The sequence below is a fragment of the Amblyraja radiata genome, chromosome 1, assembly GCF_010909765.2.
Source record: "Amblyraja radiata isolate CabotCenter1 chromosome 1, sAmbRad1.1.pri, whole genome shotgun sequence".
Taxonomy (NCBI): Eukaryota; Metazoa; Chordata; class Chondrichthyes; order Rajiformes; family Rajidae; genus Amblyraja; species Amblyraja radiata.
The window spans coordinates 134,012,398-134,035,939 of NC_045956.1; the positions used below are offsets into that span (position 1 = coordinate 134,012,398).

The 23,542-nt window shown below is 43.4% G+C and overlaps 2 protein-coding genes across 3 annotated transcripts in view; both read right to left on the reverse strand.

Annotated features, from left to right (window-relative positions):
- LOC116979607 (aldo-keto reductase family 1 member A1-A-like) overlaps positions 1 to 23,542 on the reverse strand; it is a 95,910-nt gene that overhangs the window by 56,077 nt on the left and 16,291 nt on the right. The window lies entirely within an intron of this gene.
- The window catches only part of dnajb5 (DnaJ heat shock protein family (Hsp40) member B5), a 42,316-nt gene continuing 24,012 nt past the window's right edge, over positions 5,239 to 23,542 (reverse strand). Inside the window, 1 exon segment of the mRNA XM_033031180.1 lies at positions 5,239 to 6,358. Within this exon segment, the coding sequence (XP_032887071.1) occupies positions 6,125 to 6,358 (234 nt within the window). The 3' untranslated portion in view covers positions 5,239 to 6,124.

The following is a 23,542-nucleotide window of genomic DNA, read 5'->3' on the forward strand; positions in this document are numbered from 1 at the left end:
AGTAACCTCCATCTCCTTTCTTTCCACTCCGCTGCCATCTAGTTGCTCCTCCACCCGTTCACTTCCCACTCCTCTCCCCCCAGGGTCCCCTATTTTACAACCATCTCTCCCTCAGGTTCTACATTTCACTTCCCACTTCCCTTCCTTATAAGATTCAAAGATTTGTAGCTTCATAATTACCTCCAGCCTTGTTGACTAACTCCACTCTTCTCTCTCCTATTTGACATCTGCCAATCAACTCCTCTTCACCTGCTACTTGCCAGCCTTTTTAACTAGCTATCTCTCTTTTACATCAACTTGACAACGTTGTGTCATTCCACAAATGCGGCCTAACCTGCTGATTTCCTCCAACAGTTTGTGTTTACTCAAGATTACAGCATCTGCAGTCTCTTGTGGTCTCCATTCACTCTATACAATCAGCTTTTTGCAACAATAGGTTGAATTGAACATTATAAGAATTGAAAGAGATATTTCAGAGTGAGCAAACAGAAGCTGACATGTATTATTATTTAAACTAGCTGTCATTGATTTACACTGTTGTCATTACAGGGCATTTTGATTTGTTTTCCAAGCATGCAGGTACAGCAGGCAGTGAAGAAAGCGAATGGCATGTTGGCCTTCATAACAAGAGGAGTTGAGTACAGGAACAAAGAGGTCATTCTGCAGTTGTATAGGGCCCTAGTGAGACCACACCTGGAGTATTGTGTGCAGTTTTGGTCCCTTAATTTGAGGAAGGACATTCTTGCTATTGAGGGAGTTCAGCGTAGGTTTACAAGGTTAATTCCCGGGATGGCGGGACTGTCATATGCTGATAGAATGGAGCAGCTGGGCTTGTATACTCTGGAGTTTAGAAGGGTGAGAGGGGATCTTATTGAAACATATAAGATTATTAAGGGTTTGGACACGCTAGAGGCAGGAAACATGTTCCCGATGTTGGGGGAGTCCAGAACCGGGGGCCACAGTTTAAGAATATGGAGTAAGCCATTTAGAACGGAGATGAGGGAACACTTTTTCACACAGAGAGTTGTGAGTCTGAGGAATTCTCTGCCTCGGAGGGCGGTTCTCTGGATCCTTTCAAGAGAGAGCTAGATAGGACTCTTAAAGATAGCGGAGTCGGGGGATATGGGGTGAAGGCAGGAACGGGGTACTGATTAGGGATGATCAGCCATGATCACATTGAATGGTGGTGCTGGCTCGAAGGGCCGAATGGCCTACTCCTGCACCTATTGTCTAACCAACAAAGCTTGGATATCCAAAACAATACAGTTGTGATTTTCTAAGGCAAATTCAATCAGGTTGCGACCATTATTTCAATATTTTCCTCTTCAGCCAAAATATGCTGGATGTTAACTAATTTGATCTAAATTACCATGAACTAGTTCATCTCAGGAATCCCCAATTATCTCCCAAGGGCCATTTAAAAAAAAACTTTGCTTGAACAGGATCCTTGCAGTGACATTCTAAGGAACAATAATTTCATTTATGTGTTGATTTTCACTGAACAAAGGCTTTTCACTGTACCTCTGTACACATAACAATAATAAACTAAACTAAACCAACATAAGTATGCTTTCTGTCTTTGTTCCCATAAACAGTCATTAAGGAGGGAAAACATGAATGGAGACGCAAGTGACTAGAGATGCTGGAGCAAAAAATAAACTGCTGTACGAATTCAGTGGTATGAGCGGCATTTGTGGAGGATAAGAAATAGTCACATCACATTTTGGGTTAAAACATAGAAAAATAGGTGTAGGAGTAGGCCATTCAGCCCTTCCAGCCAGCACCACCATTCAATATGATCATGTCTAATTTAAAATCAGTACCCCGTTTCGCTTTTTCCCCCATATCCCTTGATTCCTTTAGTCCTAAGAGATAAATCTAAAGGGCCTGTCCCACTTATGCGACTTTTCAGCAAATGTCTTCGACCTTCAAGCTCGAGGGCACTCGCCTGAAAAACCGCGAGCTGGATCGTTCGTCAGCGATGAAACCGTGAGCTGGATCAACCATCAGCACACACACACACACACACACACACACACATCGCAAAGGCGGGGGCCAGGGAAAGCGGGGGAGCGTTGTCTGAAATTCACACCTGCAATGAACAGAAAGGTAAAAGACGGCTGGCACAGTGTACGCAAGTCCTTTTAAACCCTGTATCACGACAGAGATGTAGGAAGAAGAAAATAAAGGACACATGGAAAACAGCAAGGTGGCTACAGTACTGCAATAACAAATCCATTGTATTGTTATTATTTCATGACTGAAAATAATATTCAATCAACTGCCCTTCTGTATTTAGTGACAGTGACACCAAATGACACAATTCAGGTTAAAACTGAAGAGGTGAGCTTTGCCCTCTACCGTGTAGGCATTTTTACACAAATCAAAGTGATAATTCAGGTATTAGGACAACTAGGATTCATGAGAAACTATTTCTGTTACTGTTTTTCTAAAGATCAATTCTTAAAATTATAAAGATGATCAACTTATATTCTTTGTATAAATAATGAACACATTCTATTATAAAAACATAAAGTATTTGAATTAAACGATTGGTACAAAAATAACTGCCAAAATAAGCAAAAGAGATAATTTCAGTCAAAATGCAGTTTATTTTAAGAATTAAAGTACAGATGAATGTATTAAAACAATGAATTTATAGGATTGAAAAACGACCTATGTGGATTGCTCCTCTTTTGAAAGTTTATTTAAAAATTAATAAAAAAATATTCAAGAGTAAGATTCAACGTTCTTTCTCAAGCAGCATCTGTTCTACTTTTATTCCCTTCCTATTAGAGCAATACAAAGTTTTTGGTTACAAAATACCAGTGTTTCGGGACACTGCTTCTTATTGAGAATTGTAAAAGCCAGATTTTAAAATGATCTAGTGGTGGTAGATGCATGGTGTCATTTATTGATAGTGAAGAACCATGAACTCACAGATTTAAGAGATTTTCAGTTATTTCAATGGTTCATAGGCCATATTATGCAGTTCCGTGCACACAATGAAGGAACAGTTTCAATACATCTAGTCAGTACAAAGATTGACAATTTAATTTGACTGAGAATCAGGGAAAGAAATCTTCAACCAGAAGTATTACCACTTTGGAAAAATACTGAAATAATATGGGCAATCCCCCTAGAGACAAATTTACCAGATGATAACATTGTATTCAAGAACATAAAGCCTTGTAGATATTGTACTAAGCAGAACTTCCCCAAGTTACATTGCAAAGTGGAAAATCTTTGTTTCCATTACAGCTATTGTTGTGCAGCTAAATTTTATTGTGTATTCTTTTTGATTGTACTGCTGCTGGCAAGTTCATTTCACTGCACTTTATTGTGTATGTGATGAATAAATCTGATTGATTGATTGATTGTCCAAAGAAAAATTAAATCCTCCAGAATAAACTTCACCCTTGTTTACATCATCTCCGTCCTGAGAGGTTTTGAATGTAGCCATGGCCCTAGTATGAATGACTGAAATTCATAACTAAATCTCTAAACAAAATGAAGAGTACTGGACAGGAGGCAATGATTTGGAGACAAATCCAGAGGAGAATAATGGTGTGACTATTGCAAACAAGTTTATCAAATGGTATTATTGTAAATAACTGAAAAGGCAAACATCGAGCCTATTTTTATAATTTGCGTGGTAATGAAGGGAAAGCTGAATGAATAAAAAGTGGCACAAGTCATAATATTACACAAAACAAGATAAACCAAAAACAAGTCTTGTTTTTGTCAAGACATATCAGGAAAAGGATTACAGTGATTATTGGCAGAAAACTGGAAACAAAAACATTACAGCATATTTTGGAATTCACACAAAACTGGGCAAAGTACAAAGTAAGACACTTGACAAGTGATAAACATCTAAGAAAAAATAAAGTTTTCCAAATGTGCAAGTTCCAGCTTTGATTTAAAAAGTTAGAGTACTTCAGTTTACAAAGTTATTTGCTCTGTGACTCAGAAACAACTTCAAGATGGTGCTTACTTTTTATATGTGACATAATGCATTTAGTTTGTACATTACCACTAATAGTAACTATATACAGTGCCCTCCATAATGTTTGGGACAAACATAGAAACATAGAAAATAGGTGCAGGAGTAGACAAAGACCCATTGTTTATTTATTTGCCTCTGTACTCCACAATTTGAGATTTGTAATAGAAAAAAATTACATGTGGTTAAAGTGCACATTGTCAGATTTTATTAAAGGGTATTTTTATACATTTTCTGACACCTGTCCGACAGATCAGAAACACTCTCCAGGAGTCAGGTGTGGATTTGTTAATGACCACTGTCCGCAGAAGACTTCATGAATAGAAATACAGAGGCTACACTGCAAGATGCAAACTACTGGTTAGCCGTAAAAATAGGATGGCCGGGTTACAGTTTGCCAAGAAATACTTAAAAGAGCAACCACAGTTCTGGAAAAAGGTCTTGTGAACAGATGAGACGAAGATTAACTTGTATCAGAGTAATGGCAAGAGCAAAGTATGGAGGAGAGAAGAATCTGCCCAAGATCCAAAGCATACCACCTCATCTGTGAAACACGGTAGTGGGGGTGTTATGGTTGAAGAAGGTACTGGCTCACTTATCTTCATTGACGATACAACTGCTGATGGTAGTAGCATTCTGAAGTGTCTAGACACATCCTATTTGCTCAAGTTCAAACAAATGCCTCAAAACTCATTGGCCGCCGGTTCATTCTACAGCAAGATAACAGATCGAGTGATTGACTTGGCCACTCAAGAATTAACAATTTTTTAGCTTTGAAAAACTCATTTGTTGCTTTAGCAGTATGAAGCAACAAAGGAGTTTTTCAAAGCTAAAAAATGGTCAATTTTTGAGTGGCCAAGTCAATCACTCGATCTGAACCCAATTGAGCATGCCTTTTTTATGCTGAAGAAAAAACTGAAGAGGACTAGCCCCTAAAACAAGCATAAACTAAAGATGGCTGCAATACAGGCCTGGCAGAGCATCACCAGAGAAGACATCCAGCAATGTCTGGTGATGTCTATGAATCGCAGACTTGAAGCAGTCATTGCATGCAAAGGATATGCAACAAAATACTAAACATGACTACTTTAATTTACATGACATTGCTGTGTCCCAACATTATGGTGCCCTGAAATGGGGGGACCATGTATAAACACTGCTGTAATTTCTACATGGTGAAACCCAAATGTATAAAAATGGCATTTATTAAAATCTGACAATGTGCACTTTAACCACATGTGATTTTGTTTCTATTACAAATCTCAAATTGTGGAATACAGAGGCAAATAAATAAATGATGGGTCTTTGTCCCAAACATTATGGAGGGCACTGTATATATATATATTTTTTAACTGTTAACCTTTGTATTATTAAAGTATTTAAGGTAGATGTGGCTTCTCAAACCAAACTTGCTTGAAATGAGAGCTATAAAATGCAGATTGCTTCTATTGCTTTCAGAAAATTGGATTAAATGCAAATTTGATTGTGCAACTTAAAAAAAAACTACAACCAATATTGCTACATTTATATATTCTACAGCTTTACAAAACTTGAAAGTTTCTTGGTAGTGATTTTTTGTAAACTCACATGTGTTATTCCATGGTTCAAATAAAATCCCACCTTTCTATGGCACTGTGTTGACCTGTGCATAAATACTACTGCTATTTTGTTTACAATTATTTCACTTTTCTTTTGAAGAATAATACACTTATAACTTCATCTGTCAAATTAAATTTCTGGTTTACCATGCAGATTGTTTAACTGCTACAATAATTGCTCTGCACTGGTCAAACCCAACTTTGGAGATATAGCTCCACACCATAACTTTTCAAATACATACACATTTAATTATATTTAAATATAGTTCTGCTTCACATCCTCAAAATACTGCTGAAAAATATTTCAGAATGCATTAAGATTTTTTTGTTAACTACAACAGATTCAGTAGTTATTTTGCATTTACCCTTGTTAAGCTCATAAGGCTTAACATATTAAAGAACTGAAAGCTTTTATAGAATTTATAATTTTCTTTGAAAGATGTTGCATTATATTAGAAAATGTAATACCCTTGCTTGTTTCTTCAAACTTCTGGCACAATATATTGCTTTGATTTGAGTTTTAAGAGACAGGTAGATGTTGTTTCAGGATTTCTTTTGTTGTCGGAGGCATTTTGTCAGGAAATTTTATATGGAACTCTACTATATAGTCACCACGTTGATTTGGAGTCTTAGGAAATGGTAAACCCTCTCCTCTCAGCCTCTTCACAGTCCCGGGCTTGATAACATCATTGCAAGGTAGGGGAATCACTCTGCCATCAATTGTAGGGATATTAACTGTACAACCACATAAGGCCTATGAAAGTAAACAAATATTTTATTGTACAGGTACTAAGATATTTAGAAGCACTTTCATTTGACAAAAACTTAGCATAAACAAAATATATACACAAAATAGAAAAGGAGAAATTCCTTTATTTTATCTGTTTAATAATTTTGAGGGGAAAGTTGTAGTTCAACACTCAGGAAACAATGAATTAGCATTGTTGATCAGGGAGCATTTAGACGCTGCCCAAATCTCCTCGACTAAATTCTGCTTAAAAAGGTTATATGGAGTCTGTGATGGGGCTGGGCAAATATGTGCTATTAAAAGAACTACCTGCTGATTAGAACGATCTTTTCATAGAACATAGATGTAGGAGTAGGGCATTCGGCCATTTGAGCCAGCACTGCCATGGCTGATCATCCATAATCAGTACCCCGTTCCTGCTTTCTCCCCATATCCCTTGATTCCATTAGCCCCAAGAGCTATATCCAACTGCGTCTTGAGTGTCCCCAGTGAATTGGCCTCCACTGCCTTCTGTGGCAGGGAATTACACAGATTCTACATTTGCAGCACTTCACACTTATGTGTGTTAAACTCCATTAACCTTCCTTTGCCCACGATCAATATTCCTGCTATTATGTTTGATAACCATGTTCGCTATCTATGATACCAACCATATTTGTATGTCATCCACAAACTTACTAATCATGTAAATTCTCTTCCAAATCGTTGATATTAAACATAAACAACAATGGGCCTAGCACCGATCTTAGAGGCACCCCACTGGTCACAGGCCTACAGTTCAAGTAACAGCCTACCACTATCATCCTCTGCTTCCCTCCATAACTCCAAATTCAGTTTTGTGTGAATTCCTAAATTAGCTGTTAAGTTTATGTTTTCTGCCAACAATCACTGTAATACTATTACCTGATTGATCTTTGAACAAGACTTGCTTTTGGTTTAAAAGGGAACTGCAGATGCTGGAATATCGAAGGTACACACAATTGCTGGGGAAACTCAGCGGGTGCAGCAGCACCTATGGAGCGAAGGAAATAGGCGACGTTTCGGGCCGAAACCCTTCTCCCCTTCCTTAACCCTCTAGCTGTCTCCTCCCACCCTCCCATCCGCCCGCCCTCGGGCTCCTCCTCCTCCTCCCCTTTTCCTTCTTTCTTTCCCCACCCCCCATCAGTCTGAAGAAGGGTTTCGGCCCGAAACGTCGCCTATTTCCTTCGCTCCATAGGTGCTGCTGCACCCGCTGAGTTTCCCCAGCAATTGTGTGTACCTTTGCTTTTGGTTTATCTTGTTTTGTCTGATATTGTGCTAGAGTAACTCAGGAAGTCAGGCAGCAGCTCTGGAAAAGATGGATAGGTGACATTTTGGGTAAGTTCCATGTTCTCCAGAGATGCTACCTGACCTGCTGAGTTACTCCAGTATTTGTGTCTGCTTTTGTAATAGGCTTCCAGCGATCCACAGCTGGTATAACAATTTATGGTTAAATATTAGAGCCAATACCTAATCCAGAATGAAAAGTATCCATTGATCACAGGATTCTAGATAACTCCATCAAAGGACTTCTTGCTATTGAGGGAGTGCAGCGTAGGTTCACAAGGTTAATTCCGGGGATGGCGGGACTGTCATATGTTGAGAGAATGGAGCGGCTGGGCCTGTATACTCTGGAATTTAGAAGGATGAGAGGGTATCTTATTGAAACATATAAGATTATTAAGGGTTTGGACACGCCAGAGGCAGGAAACATGTTCCCGATGTTGGCGGTGTCCAGAACCAGGGGCCACAGTTTAAGAATAAGCGGTAAGCCATTTAGAACGGAGATGAAGAAACACTTTTTCACACAGAGAGTTGTGAGTCTGTGGAATTCTGTGCCTCAGAGGGTAGTGGAGGCCAGTTCTCCTGAAACTTTCAAGAGATTGCCAGATAGGGCTCTTGAAGATAGCAGGGGATATGGGGAGAAGGCAGGAACAGGGTACTGATTGTGGATGATCAGCCATGATCACATTGGCTTGAAGGCCCGTATGGCCTTCTCCTGCACCTATTGTCTATTGGCAAAGGATTTCTGAAAGTCAAATCAGAATCGTGAAGCAGCTTTCCCTCAACCATACACTTTGGATGTCTTTTAGAGCATAATCCATTTGTCCAAAAGTAGCACTGTGCATTTCTGATAACCTTATTCTTTGACAGTAATCGTAACAGGATTTTAAAAATATTCCTTCAAAATCGTTGATGACATCTGGCCTATAAAGTGGTCCAGATATGATGACTTTGAAAAGATGAACAAGTTACAGTCCGAAGGAAGGATCCCAAAAGACAAAGGGTCAGAAAAGCATTTGTCTTGCATCTAATCTTCTCTGAATGAATAACATCCAATCATGGAGACTCACACTTATAACATAGAACAGCACATAACATAATATGGAACACGATGTCAACACCAACTCTTAGCTGGTTGCCCATACTTCATATCCATATGCCAATCCAAAAGTCTGTCAAATGCTACTATAGTATCTACCTGAACCACCACCCCTGGTAGTACCTTTACCCAAACTTGCCCACCCTGCATATCTCCTTTAAACTTTGCCCTCTCACCTTAAAGTTATGCCCTCTAGTGTTTGATGTTTCCATCCTGGGAAAAAGGTTTTGACTGTCTAACCTTTCTATGCCTTTCATCGCGGGGCTTGTTTCAACAGAGGCCCAGGAGCCGTTACAGAGGGAGGAGGAGCCAAAATCTGCAACGTTCCATTCGCAGATCACACATCAAATTAAGGGGGCTGGTGGAATCCTCTGATTGGTCGAACGGACTAGAGGAAGCAGCTGATTGGCTTGTATTCGGATAAGGGGGAGAATGAGGGCCGGGGCAGTTTACTGTTCTGGATGTCAAATGTGGGAGGTCATGGAGTCTGAGTGCCCTCCAGACGTCCACATCTGCGCCAGGTGCGTCGACATGGGGCTCCTAGGACCATGTTAGGAACCTCTGTCTGCTCAGGGAGAGCGAGGAGGTCATAGAAAGGAGTTACAGGGAGGTGGTCACTCCAAGACCACGGGAGACAGAAAACTGGGTCAGAGTTAGGAAGGGCAATGGGCAGAGGCAGGGACTGGTGAGTACCCCGGTGGCTGTACACCTTGAAAATAAGTACTCATGTTTGAGTAAGGGTGGGGGAGATAGCCTACCTGGGGGCAGCAACAGCAGCCGGGCCTCTGGCACAAAGACCAGTCCTGTTGCTCAGAAGGGTAAGGAAAAGAAGAGGAGGGCAATTGTAAAGGGGACTCTATAGTCAGGGGGTCGGATAGGCGATTCTGTGGACGCAGACAGGAGACCCGGATGGTAGTTTGCCTCCCTGGTGCCAGGGTCAGGGATGTGTCTGAACGTGTCCAAGAAATCCTGAAATGGGAGGGAGAGGAGCCTGAGGTTGTGGTACATATAGGTACCAACGACATAGGTAAAAAAAGAGAAGAGGTCCTGAAAGAAGAATTTAGGGAGTTAGGTAGAGAGTTAAGGAGAAGGACTGCAAAGGTAACAATCTCAGGATTACTGCCTGTGCCACACGACAGTGAGAGTAGGAATGGAGCGAGGTGGAGGATAAATGAGTGGATGAGGGACTGGTGCAGTGGGTATGGATTCAAGTTTCTGGATCATTGGGACCTCTTTTGGGGAAGGTGCGACCTGCCTGTACAGAAAGGACGGGTTGCACTTGAACTCGAGGGGGACCAATATCCTGGGGGGGAGATTTGCAAAGGCTACTGGGGAGACTTTAAACTGGTATGGTTGGGGGGGAGGGACTCAAATTGGGAAAGCTAGCAGTCAGTGTGTGAGGCAGGAGGCAGAGAATGGTAGCACTCTGACCCAAAATGTAGGGGAGAGAGAAGAAAAAGACAATAAACAGAGAATAAGAGAGGGTGGGTTTCTTAAATGTGTATATTTTAATGCTAGGAGCATTGTAAGAAAGGTGGATGAACTTAGAGCCTGGATTGACACCTGGAAGTATGATGTTGTGGCGATCAGTGAAACATGGTTGCAGGAGGGCTGTGATTGGAAACTAAATATTCCAGGATTTCGTTGCTTCAGGTGTGATAGAATTGGAGGGGCAAGAGGTGGAGGTGTTGCATTGCTTATCAGGGAAGATATTACAGCAGTGCTTTGGCAGGATAGATTAGAGGGCTCGTCTAGGGAGGCTATTTGGGTGGAACTGAGAAATGAGAAAGGGGTAGCAACACTTATAGGGGTGTATTATAGACCGCCAAATGGGGAGCGAGAATTGGAAGAGCAAATATGTAAGGAGATTGCAGATATTAGTAGTAAGCACAAGGTAGTGATTGTGGGAGATTTCAATTTTCCACACATAGACTGGGAAACACATTCTGTAAATGGGCTGGATGGGTTGGAGTTTGTAAAATGTGTGCAGGATAGTTTTTTGCAGCAATACATAGAAGTACCTACTAGAGAAGGGGCGGTGCTGGACCTCCTGTTAGGAAATGAGACGAGTCAGGTGGCAGAAGTATGCGTTGGGGAACAGTTCGGGACCAGTGATCACAATACCATTAGTTTCAATATAATTATGGAGAGGGTCAGAACTGGACCTAGGGTTGAGATTTTTGATTGGAGAAAGGCTAACTTTGAGGAGATGCGAAAGGATTTAAAAGGAGTAAATTGGGACAGTTTGTTTTATGGGAAAGATGTGGAAGAGAAATGGAGGACATTTAAAGGTGAAATTTTAAGAGTACAGAATCTTTATGTCCCTGTTCGGTTGAAAGGAAATAGTAAAAATTGGAAAGAGCCATGGTTTTCAAGGGAAATTGGACACTTGGTTCGGAAAAAGAGAGATCTACAATAATTATAGGCAGCATGGAGTAAATGAGGTGCTTGAGGAGTATAAAGAATGTAAAAAGAATCTTAAGAAAGAAATTAGAAAAGCTAAAAGAAGATATGAGGTTGCTTTGGCAAGTAAGGTGAAAGTAAATCCAAAGAGTTTCTACAGCTATATTAATAGCAAAAGGATAACGAGGGATAAAATTGGTCCATTAGAGAGTCAGAGTGGACAGCTATCAGCAGAGCCAAAAGAGATGGGGGAGATATTGAACAATTTCTTTTCTTCGGTATTCACCAAGGAGAAGGATATTGAATTATGTGAGGTAAGGGAAACAAGTAGAGTAGCTATGGAAACTATGAGATTCAAAGAAGAGGAAGTACTGACACTTTTGAGAAATATAAAAGTGGATAAGTCTCCAGGTCCTGACAGGATATTCCCTAGGACATTGAGGGAAGTTAGTGTAGAAATAGCAGTGGCTATGACAGAAATATTTCAAATGTCATTAGAAACGGGAATAGTGCCGGAGGATTGGCGTACTGCGCATGTTGTTCCATTGTTTAAAAAGGGGTCTAAGAGTAAACCTAGCAATTATAGACCTGTTAGTTTGACGTCAGTGGTGGGCAAATTAATGGAAAGGATACTTAGGGATAATATATATAAGCATCTGGATAAACAGGGTCTGATTAGGAACAGTCAACATGGATTTGTGCCTGGAAGGTCATGTTTGACTAATCTTCTTGAATTATTTGAAGAGGTTACTCGGGAAATTGATGAGGTTAAAGCAGTGGATGTTGTATATATGGACCAGTAAGGCCTTTGACAAGGTTCCTCACGGAAGGTTGGTTAAGAAGGTTCAATGGTTGGGTATTAATGGTGGAGTAGCAAGATGGATTCAACAGTGGCTGAATGGGAGATGCCAGAGAGTAATGGTGGATGGTTGTTTGTCAGGTTGGAGGCCAGTGACTAGTGGGGTGCCACAGGGATCTGTGTTGGGTCCACTGTTGTTTGTCATGTACATCAATGATCTGGATGATGGTGTGGTAAATTGGATTAGTAAGTATGCAAATGATATTAAGATAGGTGGGGTTGTGGATAATGAAGTAGATTTTCAAAGTCTACAGAGAGATTTATGCCAGTTGGAAGAGTGGGCTGAAAGATGGCAGATGGAATTTAATGCTGATAAGTGTGAGGTGCTACATCTTGGCAGGACAAATCAAAATAGGACGTACATGGTAAATGGTAGGGAATTGAAGAATGCAGGTGAACAGAGGGATCTGGGAATAACTGTGCACCGTTCCCTGAAAGTGGAATCTCATGTAGATAGGGTGGTAAAGAAAGCTTTTGGTGTGCTGGCCTTTATAAATCAGAGCATTCAGTATAGAAGTTGGGATGTAATGTTAAAATTGTACAAGGCATTAGTGAGGCCAATTCTGGAGTATGGTGTACAATTTTGGTCGTCTGATTATAGGAAGGATGTCAACAAAATAGAGAGCGTACAGAGGAGATTTACTAGAATGTTGCCTGGGTTTCAGCAACTAAGTTACAGAGAAAGGTTGAACAAGTTAGGGCTTTATTCTTTGGAGCGCAGAAGGTTAAGGGAGGACTTGATAGAGGTCTTTAAAATGATGAGAGGGATAGACAGAGTTGACGTGGATAAGCTTTTCCCACTGAGAGTAGGGAAGATTCAAACAAGGGGACATGACTTGAGAATTAAGGGACAGAAGTTTAGGGGTAACATGAGGGGGAACTTCTTTACTCAGAGAGTGGTGGCTGTGTGGAATGAGCTTCCAGTGAAGGTGGTGGAGGCAGGTTCGTTTTTATCATTTAAAAATAAATTGGATAGTTATATGGACGGGAAAGGAATGGAGGGTTATGGTCTGAGCGCAGGTATATGGGACTAGGGGAGAATACGTGTTCGGCACGGACTAGAAGGGTCGAGATGGCCTGTTTCCGTGCTGTAATTGTTATATGGTTTTATATACTTTCATCACGTCTTCCCGCAACCTCCAGCATTCCAGCGAATACAATCCAAATCTGTCCAACCTCCACCTGTAGCTAATACCCCCTAATCCAGGTATCATTCTGGTAAATCTCCTCTGCACACTTTTCAAAGCTTACATATCCATCCTGTTATGGGTCAACCAGAACCGGACGCAATACTCCAAATTTGTACTTTCAGAATCTAGGCTGATGTTATTTCTTGCTCTGGATATATAATGAGGTAAAAAAGTCACTTGGGAGCTTTACCTTAATGCCACACCTTTTGAATTTAGGTAATTAAGGAAGACTTGCACATTCCCTTGGAAATTTTCTAATTTAACAACCATGCCATAACACAGCCAATATGGTATTATAATAACAACATAATTTTGTTTGCATTGATGGAGAAATACACTAGCCAGGCCAATAGAATTATTTCTTATGCGCTTTAACTATGGTCATACTGACATAGGATGTCTTTAAGATGGGAAGAGTGCAGAAGATTTATGAGGGCGTTGCCAGGACTTGAGAGCCTAAGCTATTTGGAGAGGTTGGGCATGTTGGGATTTTACTTCGGAGTCACGTGAGTGACTACGTGAAGAACCCGCTTACGACGCATGCGTGTCATTACGCTACACGCATTCGAACTCGTCATTGCTGGAGGAAGGACGTTCCTCCCAAACGGCAGGGGTTGAACCTGCAACAGTAAGGTGAGGGAACGTCGTTTCTTTTACTTACCTTTTTTCTTTCTACAGAAGGCTGATGAGAACTGGCTGGGGAGAGTCTGCAGAACTGCAGGCAGCCAGCAACGGCCGGGGCACTGCTATCTCCCTTAAAACGGGAGCCGGAGCCGACTTCAGCTCCAGGAGCACGCCGACAGCGGTGGAGCATGTCTGGAGCAGTCATTTCCGACGACTCGGACTACAGCCCCACGGACCTATACATGGGTCCGAGGCGCTGGAAGGAGCGAGAAAGCTGGCGGGGGAGAACCTGCAAAATTGCGGGCAGCCGGCAGCAGCAGCAGCAAACGGCACGCTGATCTCCCGTAATGGGAACAGCTGTGCCCAATTTCGCTCCCGACTTCGCTCCCGCGCCGGCCGGTCGGGAGAGGAGCAGCCGCGAGCGACCAGTGCCCGTGTGCATGGGGGTCGGTTTGAGCGGCTGGAGGAGATGGCAAGCAGCCGTGAGCGACCAGTGCCCGTGAGCACCGGGGTCGGTTGGAGCGGCTGCAGCATGCAGCATAAAGAGCAGCCGGGAGCGGCCAGTGCCCGAGAGCATTGGAGCCGGTTGGACCGGCTGCAGGAGAAATTAAGCAGCCGCGAGCGACCAGTGCCCGTGAGCACCGGGGTCGGTTGGAGCGGCTGCAGCATGACAAGCAGCCGTGAGCGGCCGGTGTCCGTGAGCACCGAGGTCGGTTGTAGCGGCTGCAGCATGCAGGATAAAGAGCAGCCGGGAGCGGCCAGTGCCCGAGAGCATTGGAGCCGGTTGGACGGCTGCAGGAGCAGTACCCCTTGTGGGGTTGCAGAGTGGAAATACTCCAAAGTGGCAAAGCCACAGTGGGCAACTAATAAGCCCCACAGCAGTACTCCTTGTGGGGCGGCACAGAGTTTCTCACTCATCAGAGGGGAACACCGAGATTCAATCCTGGGCTGGCTGCAGGAGCAGCTTCAGGAGCAGCCGTGACGGCCATTGCCCGTGAGCATTGGAGCCGGATGGAGTGGCTGCAGGAACTGCAGCAGGAGCAGCCTCAGGAGTAACGGCTTCAGGAGCAGCCGCGATGGCCAGTGATCATGTGCATTGGAGCCGGTTGGGTGCCCGAGAGCATCGGGACCAGCTGGAGCGGCTGTTGGAGCATGTAAGTGGCAGCTCCATGAGATGGAGACTAGTCACAGAGGGGCAGCTAGTAAGTCCTACAGCAGTACCTCTTGTAGGGCTGCACAGTGTTCTCCCTCATCAGAGGGGAGTTTCGGGGGTCAAGTTTGGGCTCCACTTGAACAGGGGAGCAGAACATACCCCTAGTACACTTAGGGTGCGGAAACCCTATGGGAAAACACTTACCATCAGGGAACTGCAAAACCTGAATGTTCACAGTATCAACCTAAACATGGTAGGGCAGGGAATTGAAACGAAAGAATGTTCTAAGTCCTAACAGATTGAAAACCTGGAACCTCCCAACCTCCAATATTAAAATTTGGAGGCATCTTATCTTAACAGGGAAAGATCTTCACATCGAGGGAACTCTGGGACACATTAAGGAACGTCTTAAAAACTACTTCCTGAGAAACGTGCTACCCTCATCAGACACCGGCACCTCAACGACCACGGAGGATGCCGAAATAGTAACTAACCTACTAATAGGAACCAGGGAGGTTGGTAGTGGATAACAGATCTATCTGTATGCATAGAATTATTCTACCGACACTTAAAATTCAGAAGTACAGGGGTATACCTTAGAATTCTTCATTCCATTACCCTCCAGTTCAGCATGTACCGAACTGAATGTTCATGCTTACAGGGAAAGAAACAACTAAAGCGCATACTGAACTACAGTGCCCATATATTATAGGACTTATGGAGGACATCCACACGAATCACAGGGATTCGTGTCCTAAATATCCTTCTCATAATTTAGAGGTGGTTGCCACTTCATCTTAGATTGACTAATTTGAATACTTCGTACTTTATATTCATTACAAATGGGAACCTTTGGTGCAACTAAGGGATTGATCCTAGGGTACTACATGGCAAGCATGGTATTAAAATACGCTTGCTATATAGGACTCATTGAAGGTGCCCACAGATGTATTTAACACAACAGATCATCTGCGATCCACCGTTAACACACTTCACATGGCAGTAACTTTGCCGTAAGAAAGGGTACAGCCTTTATGGAGGCTTCCAGGGAACTAAACCAGCCATCAGACTGGTAGTAGAATAATTGGCATTAGGGGCTGTGTGACAGCCACATGATATCGGACCTTTACATAATCATAGTACAGAGCGCTACACGCGTCACTCAAGAAATTATGTGGGGGTCATTCTGACCGACTTATGAAACAACCAAACACAGTTATCCGTCTATGGAACCACATACTGATGGGCCTTGGATTGGGATGCTACTAATTCCATCTCCAGCTGTGGGGGAGATGGAATGCTCAGGAGGCATCACTACTAACGTTGGGCATATATACCTGGGGAAGTGAGAGCTAGTCATGGCTTTAAGTCAAATTGTTTTGGGTTATATCACCAGTATGTTAATCTACAAATTGACAACACCACCGGGGTAGCATATGTCAACCATATGGGTAGAAACATATCGACACCATGTGACTATCTGGCCAACAATATTTGTGAATTGAATTGAATCCTTCTTGTCAATCAGACCTTTCGGGCTGAACGAGATGTTGTTGCCTGCAGCCATACATGTAATACTAGCAGCACACAATGGACACGGGCTGGCATCCGCCGCGGTGAGTTCACCGGGTACCTCCACTCTGTGATGCAGGCAATAGTCTTAGAGTCACTGTCTCTATTAATCTGGATTAATAGCGTATCCAGATAGAGATTGGATATCAGCTTCCAACTACCAGGAAAACTGAATTAGTGGCAGACAACAGGTCACGCTAAGTCTAAAAACTCTGTATGGATGTTGGATAAAATATGTATTGCTGGAACAGCTGGTATGGAACACCAGATAACGACCTATTCACATCCATGCTCTTACCAGTTATCAAATTATGTTCTTGGGAGCCAGAACCTGGGGCAGTGGTTCAGATGTATCTTCGCTGATTGGGGGATCATTTATGCATCCCTCCCTTTTGCCTCATCAGTCGGTTATTTAGGAAGAAACTATAGACTTCACGTCTCGAATTTTGATAATACCTGATTGCCCTACGCAACCAGAGGTACTGGTGATATCAACATGGGTCAGAACCATACATCACCATCCATCATAGACCTAACTTACTGGGTCTTCCCGCAACAAGGGGAGTTACCCGTCACTATTATATATTAACCTATTTATTTAGAGTTGGAAGCACCTCTTCTACACCTGGGACGACGGACCGAATGCGGAATTATTTCAGCGGGTCACAGACAGTCCACCTAACCATCAGTACTTGGTATCATCTAGTAATGGGAAGTACTGTCACAACAACAATCATCACCCACAGATCTATGAACATCCCGTCTGTTCTGGAATTCCTGGCAAGCCTCCATTACGATGAGAGGCTCAGTCATAGTGCCATCAACTGCGCCAGAGGTGCTCTGTCAATATACCTGTTGAAGGTGTTCAAAAGGGAACTGCAGATGCTGGAATGAAGGTACAGAGCGGCATTCTGTTGGGACAAACCCTGGTAAACAAACTCATGAGGGGCATTTTAAAATTAGTCCCCAAGAACCAGGTACTCCCAAATATGGGATGTGAGCATTGTACTGACCATGTTAAGAAACTGGTCTCCAACTACAGCTCTGTTCCTACGGGAACTGACTATGAAAACAGTCATGCTGATGGTCCTGGTCACGCCACAAGGGTCCAGTCACCACAGAAAACAAGGTTGGACAACATGATTAATTCATCTGGAATTTATGGTTTACATCAGTGTAATAGTCATACAGAACAGAGGGGTCAGCAGGCCTAAAAAACAGAATTCAGGGTCTACCCTACAGATGGTCGTCTCTGTATTATAACACACTTACTATCATACTTGAAGTATACTAAGATCATCAGAGGGGAGGAATGTCACTTTAATCAGCTACTAACAGCCATTTAAACAGTGACAGTCCAGACCATCTCTGGATGGCTAAAACAGTCCTAAATAGGCTGGAGTGGGAACTAGCATTTCAAATCTCACTCCACCAGGGCTGCAGCTACATTAGCAGCTATGAAGTTGGACGTACCAATGGACCAAATCCTCAAGACAGCAGGATGGCCAACGGAGGAATTTTCCAACGACTTTATAACAAACCAGTCATTGAACCTGAAACATTTTACAGAAACAAATTTAAGTTCTGTAATATAATACAGGCTGCACAACCTTTTATCCGAAAGCCTTGGGACCAGACACTTTTCGTAATTCGGATTTGTCGGCCTTCGGAATGGAAATTTTTTTAGCGTAGATTTAATGGCTGGCTCAGTGGTAGAGTGCTCGGCTCATATCCGCAAGGTCGCGAGTTTGCGCCTTGATCCCGGCAGTTCCTCGGTCGCGAGTTTGAGTCTTCAATGTAGTTTTTTCTTGCAGAATAAATGTCTGTATGAAATGCAGTGTGTTGAATGAATTCCTGAATTTGTAAATGTGCCCGCAGCATTGAATCACCTCTCGCACTCATGTCACCCTAGCGGGGCTACATGCCCTTAGGCGGCCAAAGGCGACATTTTCACACTCTTATATCCGTGTGCAGCAGAGGCGACGTGCGTTTGGCGCCAACGTGAGCTTTGGTGAGCTTTGGTGTGCAGACGACATCCTGGAAAAAATGTCCGGTTTCTTCCAGGTAGGCGATATACCCTCCCGGGCAATATACCCTCCACTTCTATGTTATGAAGGGGATTTAGTTCCCCTTTCTTCCAGGACCGACCGGAGGTTCCGCTGTCACCTCTGCGGGCCACCCTCGGTGAACGCTCACTCAACTTTGTCGTGGGATTCCTACTCTCCCGCGGCAATGTACCCTCACCTTCTCTTTTATGAATGGGGATTTAGTTCCCCTTTCTTCGAGGACCGACCGGAGGTTCCGCTGTCACCTCTGCGGGCCGCCCTCGGTGAACGTCCTGTCTCCCTGTCCCTGGGATAGTAGGGGGCGATCAAACAGCACAATACCCCCCTCCCCCTCCAACGCCAGAGGAATCCGCTCCCCGATGGGCCGCTACGGCGACAAGTGGCAGTTCGCCCACAGCCCGAGCTGCGCGACCCCAAGAACAAGACGTACCTTGCACACCATCAGCTTCTGACCATACGGGGAGCGTGTTCCTCTGGAGTTGGAGCGGGGCTGGGCTGGAGTTGCTGATATGGGATCTCCGTGCTTGCAATGGGCCTGGGGGTTGGTGTCCCGATGAGCGGGCACAGCTCGGGCTGTGGGCGAACTGCCACTTGTCGCCGTAGCGGCCCATCGGGGAACGGCTTCTGGTGGTCCTGATGTCTCCGGCCAGTTTGCAGTTTTCCTCTGGAGTTGGAACGGGGCTGGGCTGCTGCTGGCTGTGGGTCTCTGGGATCTCCGTGCTTGCAGTGGGCCTGGGGGTCGTGGTCCCGTTGGTCCTGACGTCTCCAGTGACTGGCATCGCCGACGTGAAGACAGTGCAAAGCCCCCGCGCCGGTGCAATGGGCGGGGAGCTGGAGAGGGGAGGGAAGGGGTCACACACATGGCTGGGAAGCAGAGGGGTGTAGGTGGGTGAATTTGAAGGGAGCGACAATCTGCTGCTGCCTGCCCGCTGAGTTAAAAGTTCCCACGCAAGACGTGTATCGTGAGTCTACCGTGGGAACTTTTTTAACTCAGCGGCAGGCAGCCGCATATTGTCAATTATTAACCTCCCGCGCAAGATACCCTCCACCTTCTCTTTTATGAATGGGGATTTAGTTCCCCTTTCTTCGAGGACCGACCGGAGGTTCCGCTGTCACCTCTGCGGGCCGCCCTCGGTGAACGTTTTCAAGGACCTTTCTTCAAGGACCGAAAATATGTCCGCTATCGGAGGTTTTCGTTATTTGGATCTTCGGATAAAAGGTTGTCGCACTGTAGACCCATAAATAGGGGCACATAATTGGTGTTCATAATTTTACTGTTGGATTTCAATATCGTAGTGATGTCTAATGTTGTTAACTCTACTTCTCCCCAAAAATCAAGGCAGATGTGATGCATGGACTCGTTCCCACGGCATGAAATCACAGAGCTTTAAATCTTCACGTAGTCACTCACGTGACTCGAAGTAAAATAGTAAGATAAACGAGAACTTACCAGTTTGAAGTTTGATCCTTATTTTATGAGGAGGAACGTTGAGGGACTACGTGCCCTCCGCTCCCACCCTTGATCATAGTCTGAACTGGTATCTGTTGTCTAATCTTACTATGTTTAGTCATTATAGTTATCTGTGATTCCACACCGCTGCTTTGAAGAATGACACGCATGCGTCGTAAGCGGGTTCTTCACGTAGTCCCTCAACGTTCCTCCTCATAAAATAAGGATCAAACTTCAAACTGGTAAGTTCTCGTTTAATCTTACTATTTTATTCCTTGGCGTTTAGGAGGCTGATGGGTGATTTTATAAGGTTTATAAAATCATTAGATAAGGTTTAACGCAACAGAGTATTTACTCTGAGTAAGGGAAATCAAGAACTGGAGGCTCTAAATTTAAGGGAGAGGGGAAAGATTAGTAAGTTCTCGGAGCATAAGTAAGCCATTCAGGCCATCCTAGTCTACTCCGCCATTCAATCATTCCCTCTCAACCACATTCTCATGCCTTCTCCCCATAACCCGACACTCTTACTAATCAAGATTATGTCAATCTCTGGCTTAAAAATATCCATTGACTTGGCCTCCACAGCCGTCTGTGGCAATGAATTTCACAGATTCACCGCCCTCAGACTAAAGAAGTTCCTCCTCATTTCTTTTCTTAAGGTACATCCTTTTATTCTGAAGCTATGGCCTCTGGTCCTAGAATCTACCACTAGTGGAAACATCCTCTCCACATTCACTTTATCCAGGCCTTTCACTATTTGGTAGTGTCAATGAGGTGCCCCCTCATCCTTCTAAATTCCAGCAAGTTAAGGCCCAGTGGCTTCCAACCTCATCATATGCTAACCCAATCATTCCTGGGATCTTCTCTTAAACCGCCTTGTACCCTCTCCATGCACCACATCCAAAACTGCTCACAATACTCCAAATGCAGTCGGATCAGTTCCTAAGCATTACATCCCTTTTTTTTTTGTATTCTAGCCCTCTCAAAATAAATGCTAGCATTGCATTTGCCTTCCTTAGTAATGATTCGACGTAAAATAAACTTTATTTATTTTGCTTAAATGAAGTCCCTTTGCACCTCCGATTTCTGAATTCTCTCCCCATTTTGAAAATATCCAACCCCTTTATTCCTACTACCAAAATGCATTATATCTCAGCCCACTCTCCCAACCTGTTCAAGTCCTTCTAAAGAATTCCTGCTCTCTCTACACGAGCTGCCCCTCCACGTATCTTTGTATCGTCTGGCAAATGATACAAAGATCATTGCTGGCAGCAATGTCCTTTTCAAAAACATCAATAACATAAAAAACCTCTTCTGCAGTAAAATATTTTAAAAGTATACCATTATTGGCCAGAGATATGCAAAGGCTACATTTGTTCATTGCAGTTTTATTATGAAGAAAGGCAAAACAGGATTTAAAATGCTTCTCCAGACTATCTAACCTGAAGATCTGTAAGTGTACTGCACAATTATTTTCCAAAAATGTATTACATTCAATTAGACAAAATGGAGAAAATAAGACTGCTTTTACATACCTTAGTATATTTAACTAAAAGTTTAATTTTAAAAAGCTGAAACATTGCTGCAGCACATCCCATCACTGGAAACCATTAAACATAGGATATGTATACAGTACTACCGACCTTCTAAACATCCCGAGTTCCGCTTCCAACCTACTTCCAAGCTTCATGATTTAAACCCTGAGTCGTTACATGGCTGCCAGGTAATAAAAATCCCCATGTTTGACTCATAAATTGCACAAGATATATTCCTGAATGAGATATCAAATTCCAGAAACTTTTTTTTATATGATGCTCCAACACTTGCAAAGATAAAGAAACTTTAATCCATCGAGCAAGAATTTGCAGAGTTGTGCATGTAGTGCCGTCCATTACACAGACCAGACTCCCCTGAGTCAGAGTAGAAGACTACATTTACATTTCACTACACCTAACCTCAATTCAAGAATACCAGCATTATGTTTGCTCAGTTAAGACATGAACGTATCTGACCATTCTCCAGGCTCAGGTAACAAACAACACCCTTTTTAACTACTTCCTCCTCTCTTCCCTGTACCCCTTCTTGACTCACACCCATTTCCCAGAAGCAGTTAATGTGCTCTCCAAGTTTACCAAGGAGCTGCTTGGGAAGTGTGCATATTTACCAATACCGACAAGTGGCATCAGTAATTCTTTGGTAAAGACAAGTGCTCTTTCAATGACTAGCAAGTATTCTGATCAACACTAAACCTGGAGCCATTATTACACAATCTTTGGAGATTAACCCAGAAAGACAGGAAAACCTGATCAAGCAGCCAGCAAAGTAGTACATTTTCTGGAAATGAGAGAAACAAAATTGGCTCAACTGTTTGCTACCCAATGCCAATGTTTACATTGTGTGAGAAGCTACCTTTCATGTTTCTTTGATGGGAAAGTCAAAATACACCATAACTATTTGAAAAAAATGTAAGACAATCAAAAGCTGTAAAACATATATTACCTGCTAATCAATCTATAAATTGTGAAAGGAAATTAAAGAAATATGCAAAATGAAACAGAAAATTATCAACTCTCCAGAAGCCTTCCCAAATGAAATGTAAGTTTAGTGATACAACATATCCATGCCATTCACAACCCAGTTTGAAATCATTTCAGTTCTTTCGCCAAAATCTTGATTTGTTCATCAATTCGATGCGTCTTTTCCATGCTGACATTAGATCAGGAGATGCATGACAAAGATCAACATCCAGATCTTCTCCACATCAACTTTGAGTGCTACTTGCCCAAAAGCAACTCGCCACACACAAAGTCAAAACACAGCTACTATAGTAGTGATTACAATTTAAACGTTTAAAGTGTGCAACCAGTGATATCCACTTGCATTTTGGGGTAGACTAGACCAAGCGCGGACCCGATGGGCCCCGTTCCCTCAACGCAATATTCTACCAAACTGCACATGCGTGGCTGACAGGCTCGCAATGCGCAGGCGTAAAGCTTGCTAATGCACAGGACAATGGTGGGTAAGGTGGGCCTACAATTGTAGCACTATCTTGCCCCGTTTTTGCGGAGTTTGAAGCACAAAGAAACAAGATGAGTTTTAGTAGTATACTAGACCAAGGGGGACCCGTTGGGTTCCGTCCACTCAACGCGCGGTTGCGGGAGGTGAGGTGGCCTGTGGCGTCACACACACACTAACCACCCCCCCACACACACTAACCACCCCCACACACACACACTAACCATCCACCTTGATATTATATTAATATTATTAATTGGCTCCTATTAACCCATCGCCGCCCTATCCACTGACGCATAGCCCCCACCTCGCAGGCGTGTCTAGAGAGGGAGGGGGGTAGAGAGAGAGGGCAGAGAGAGAGGGGGCAGAGACAGAAGGGCAGAGAGAGTGGGGCAAAGAGAGGGAGGGAGAGTGGTGGGAGGGAGAGGGGAGGAGAGAGGGGATGGAAAGGGGGGGT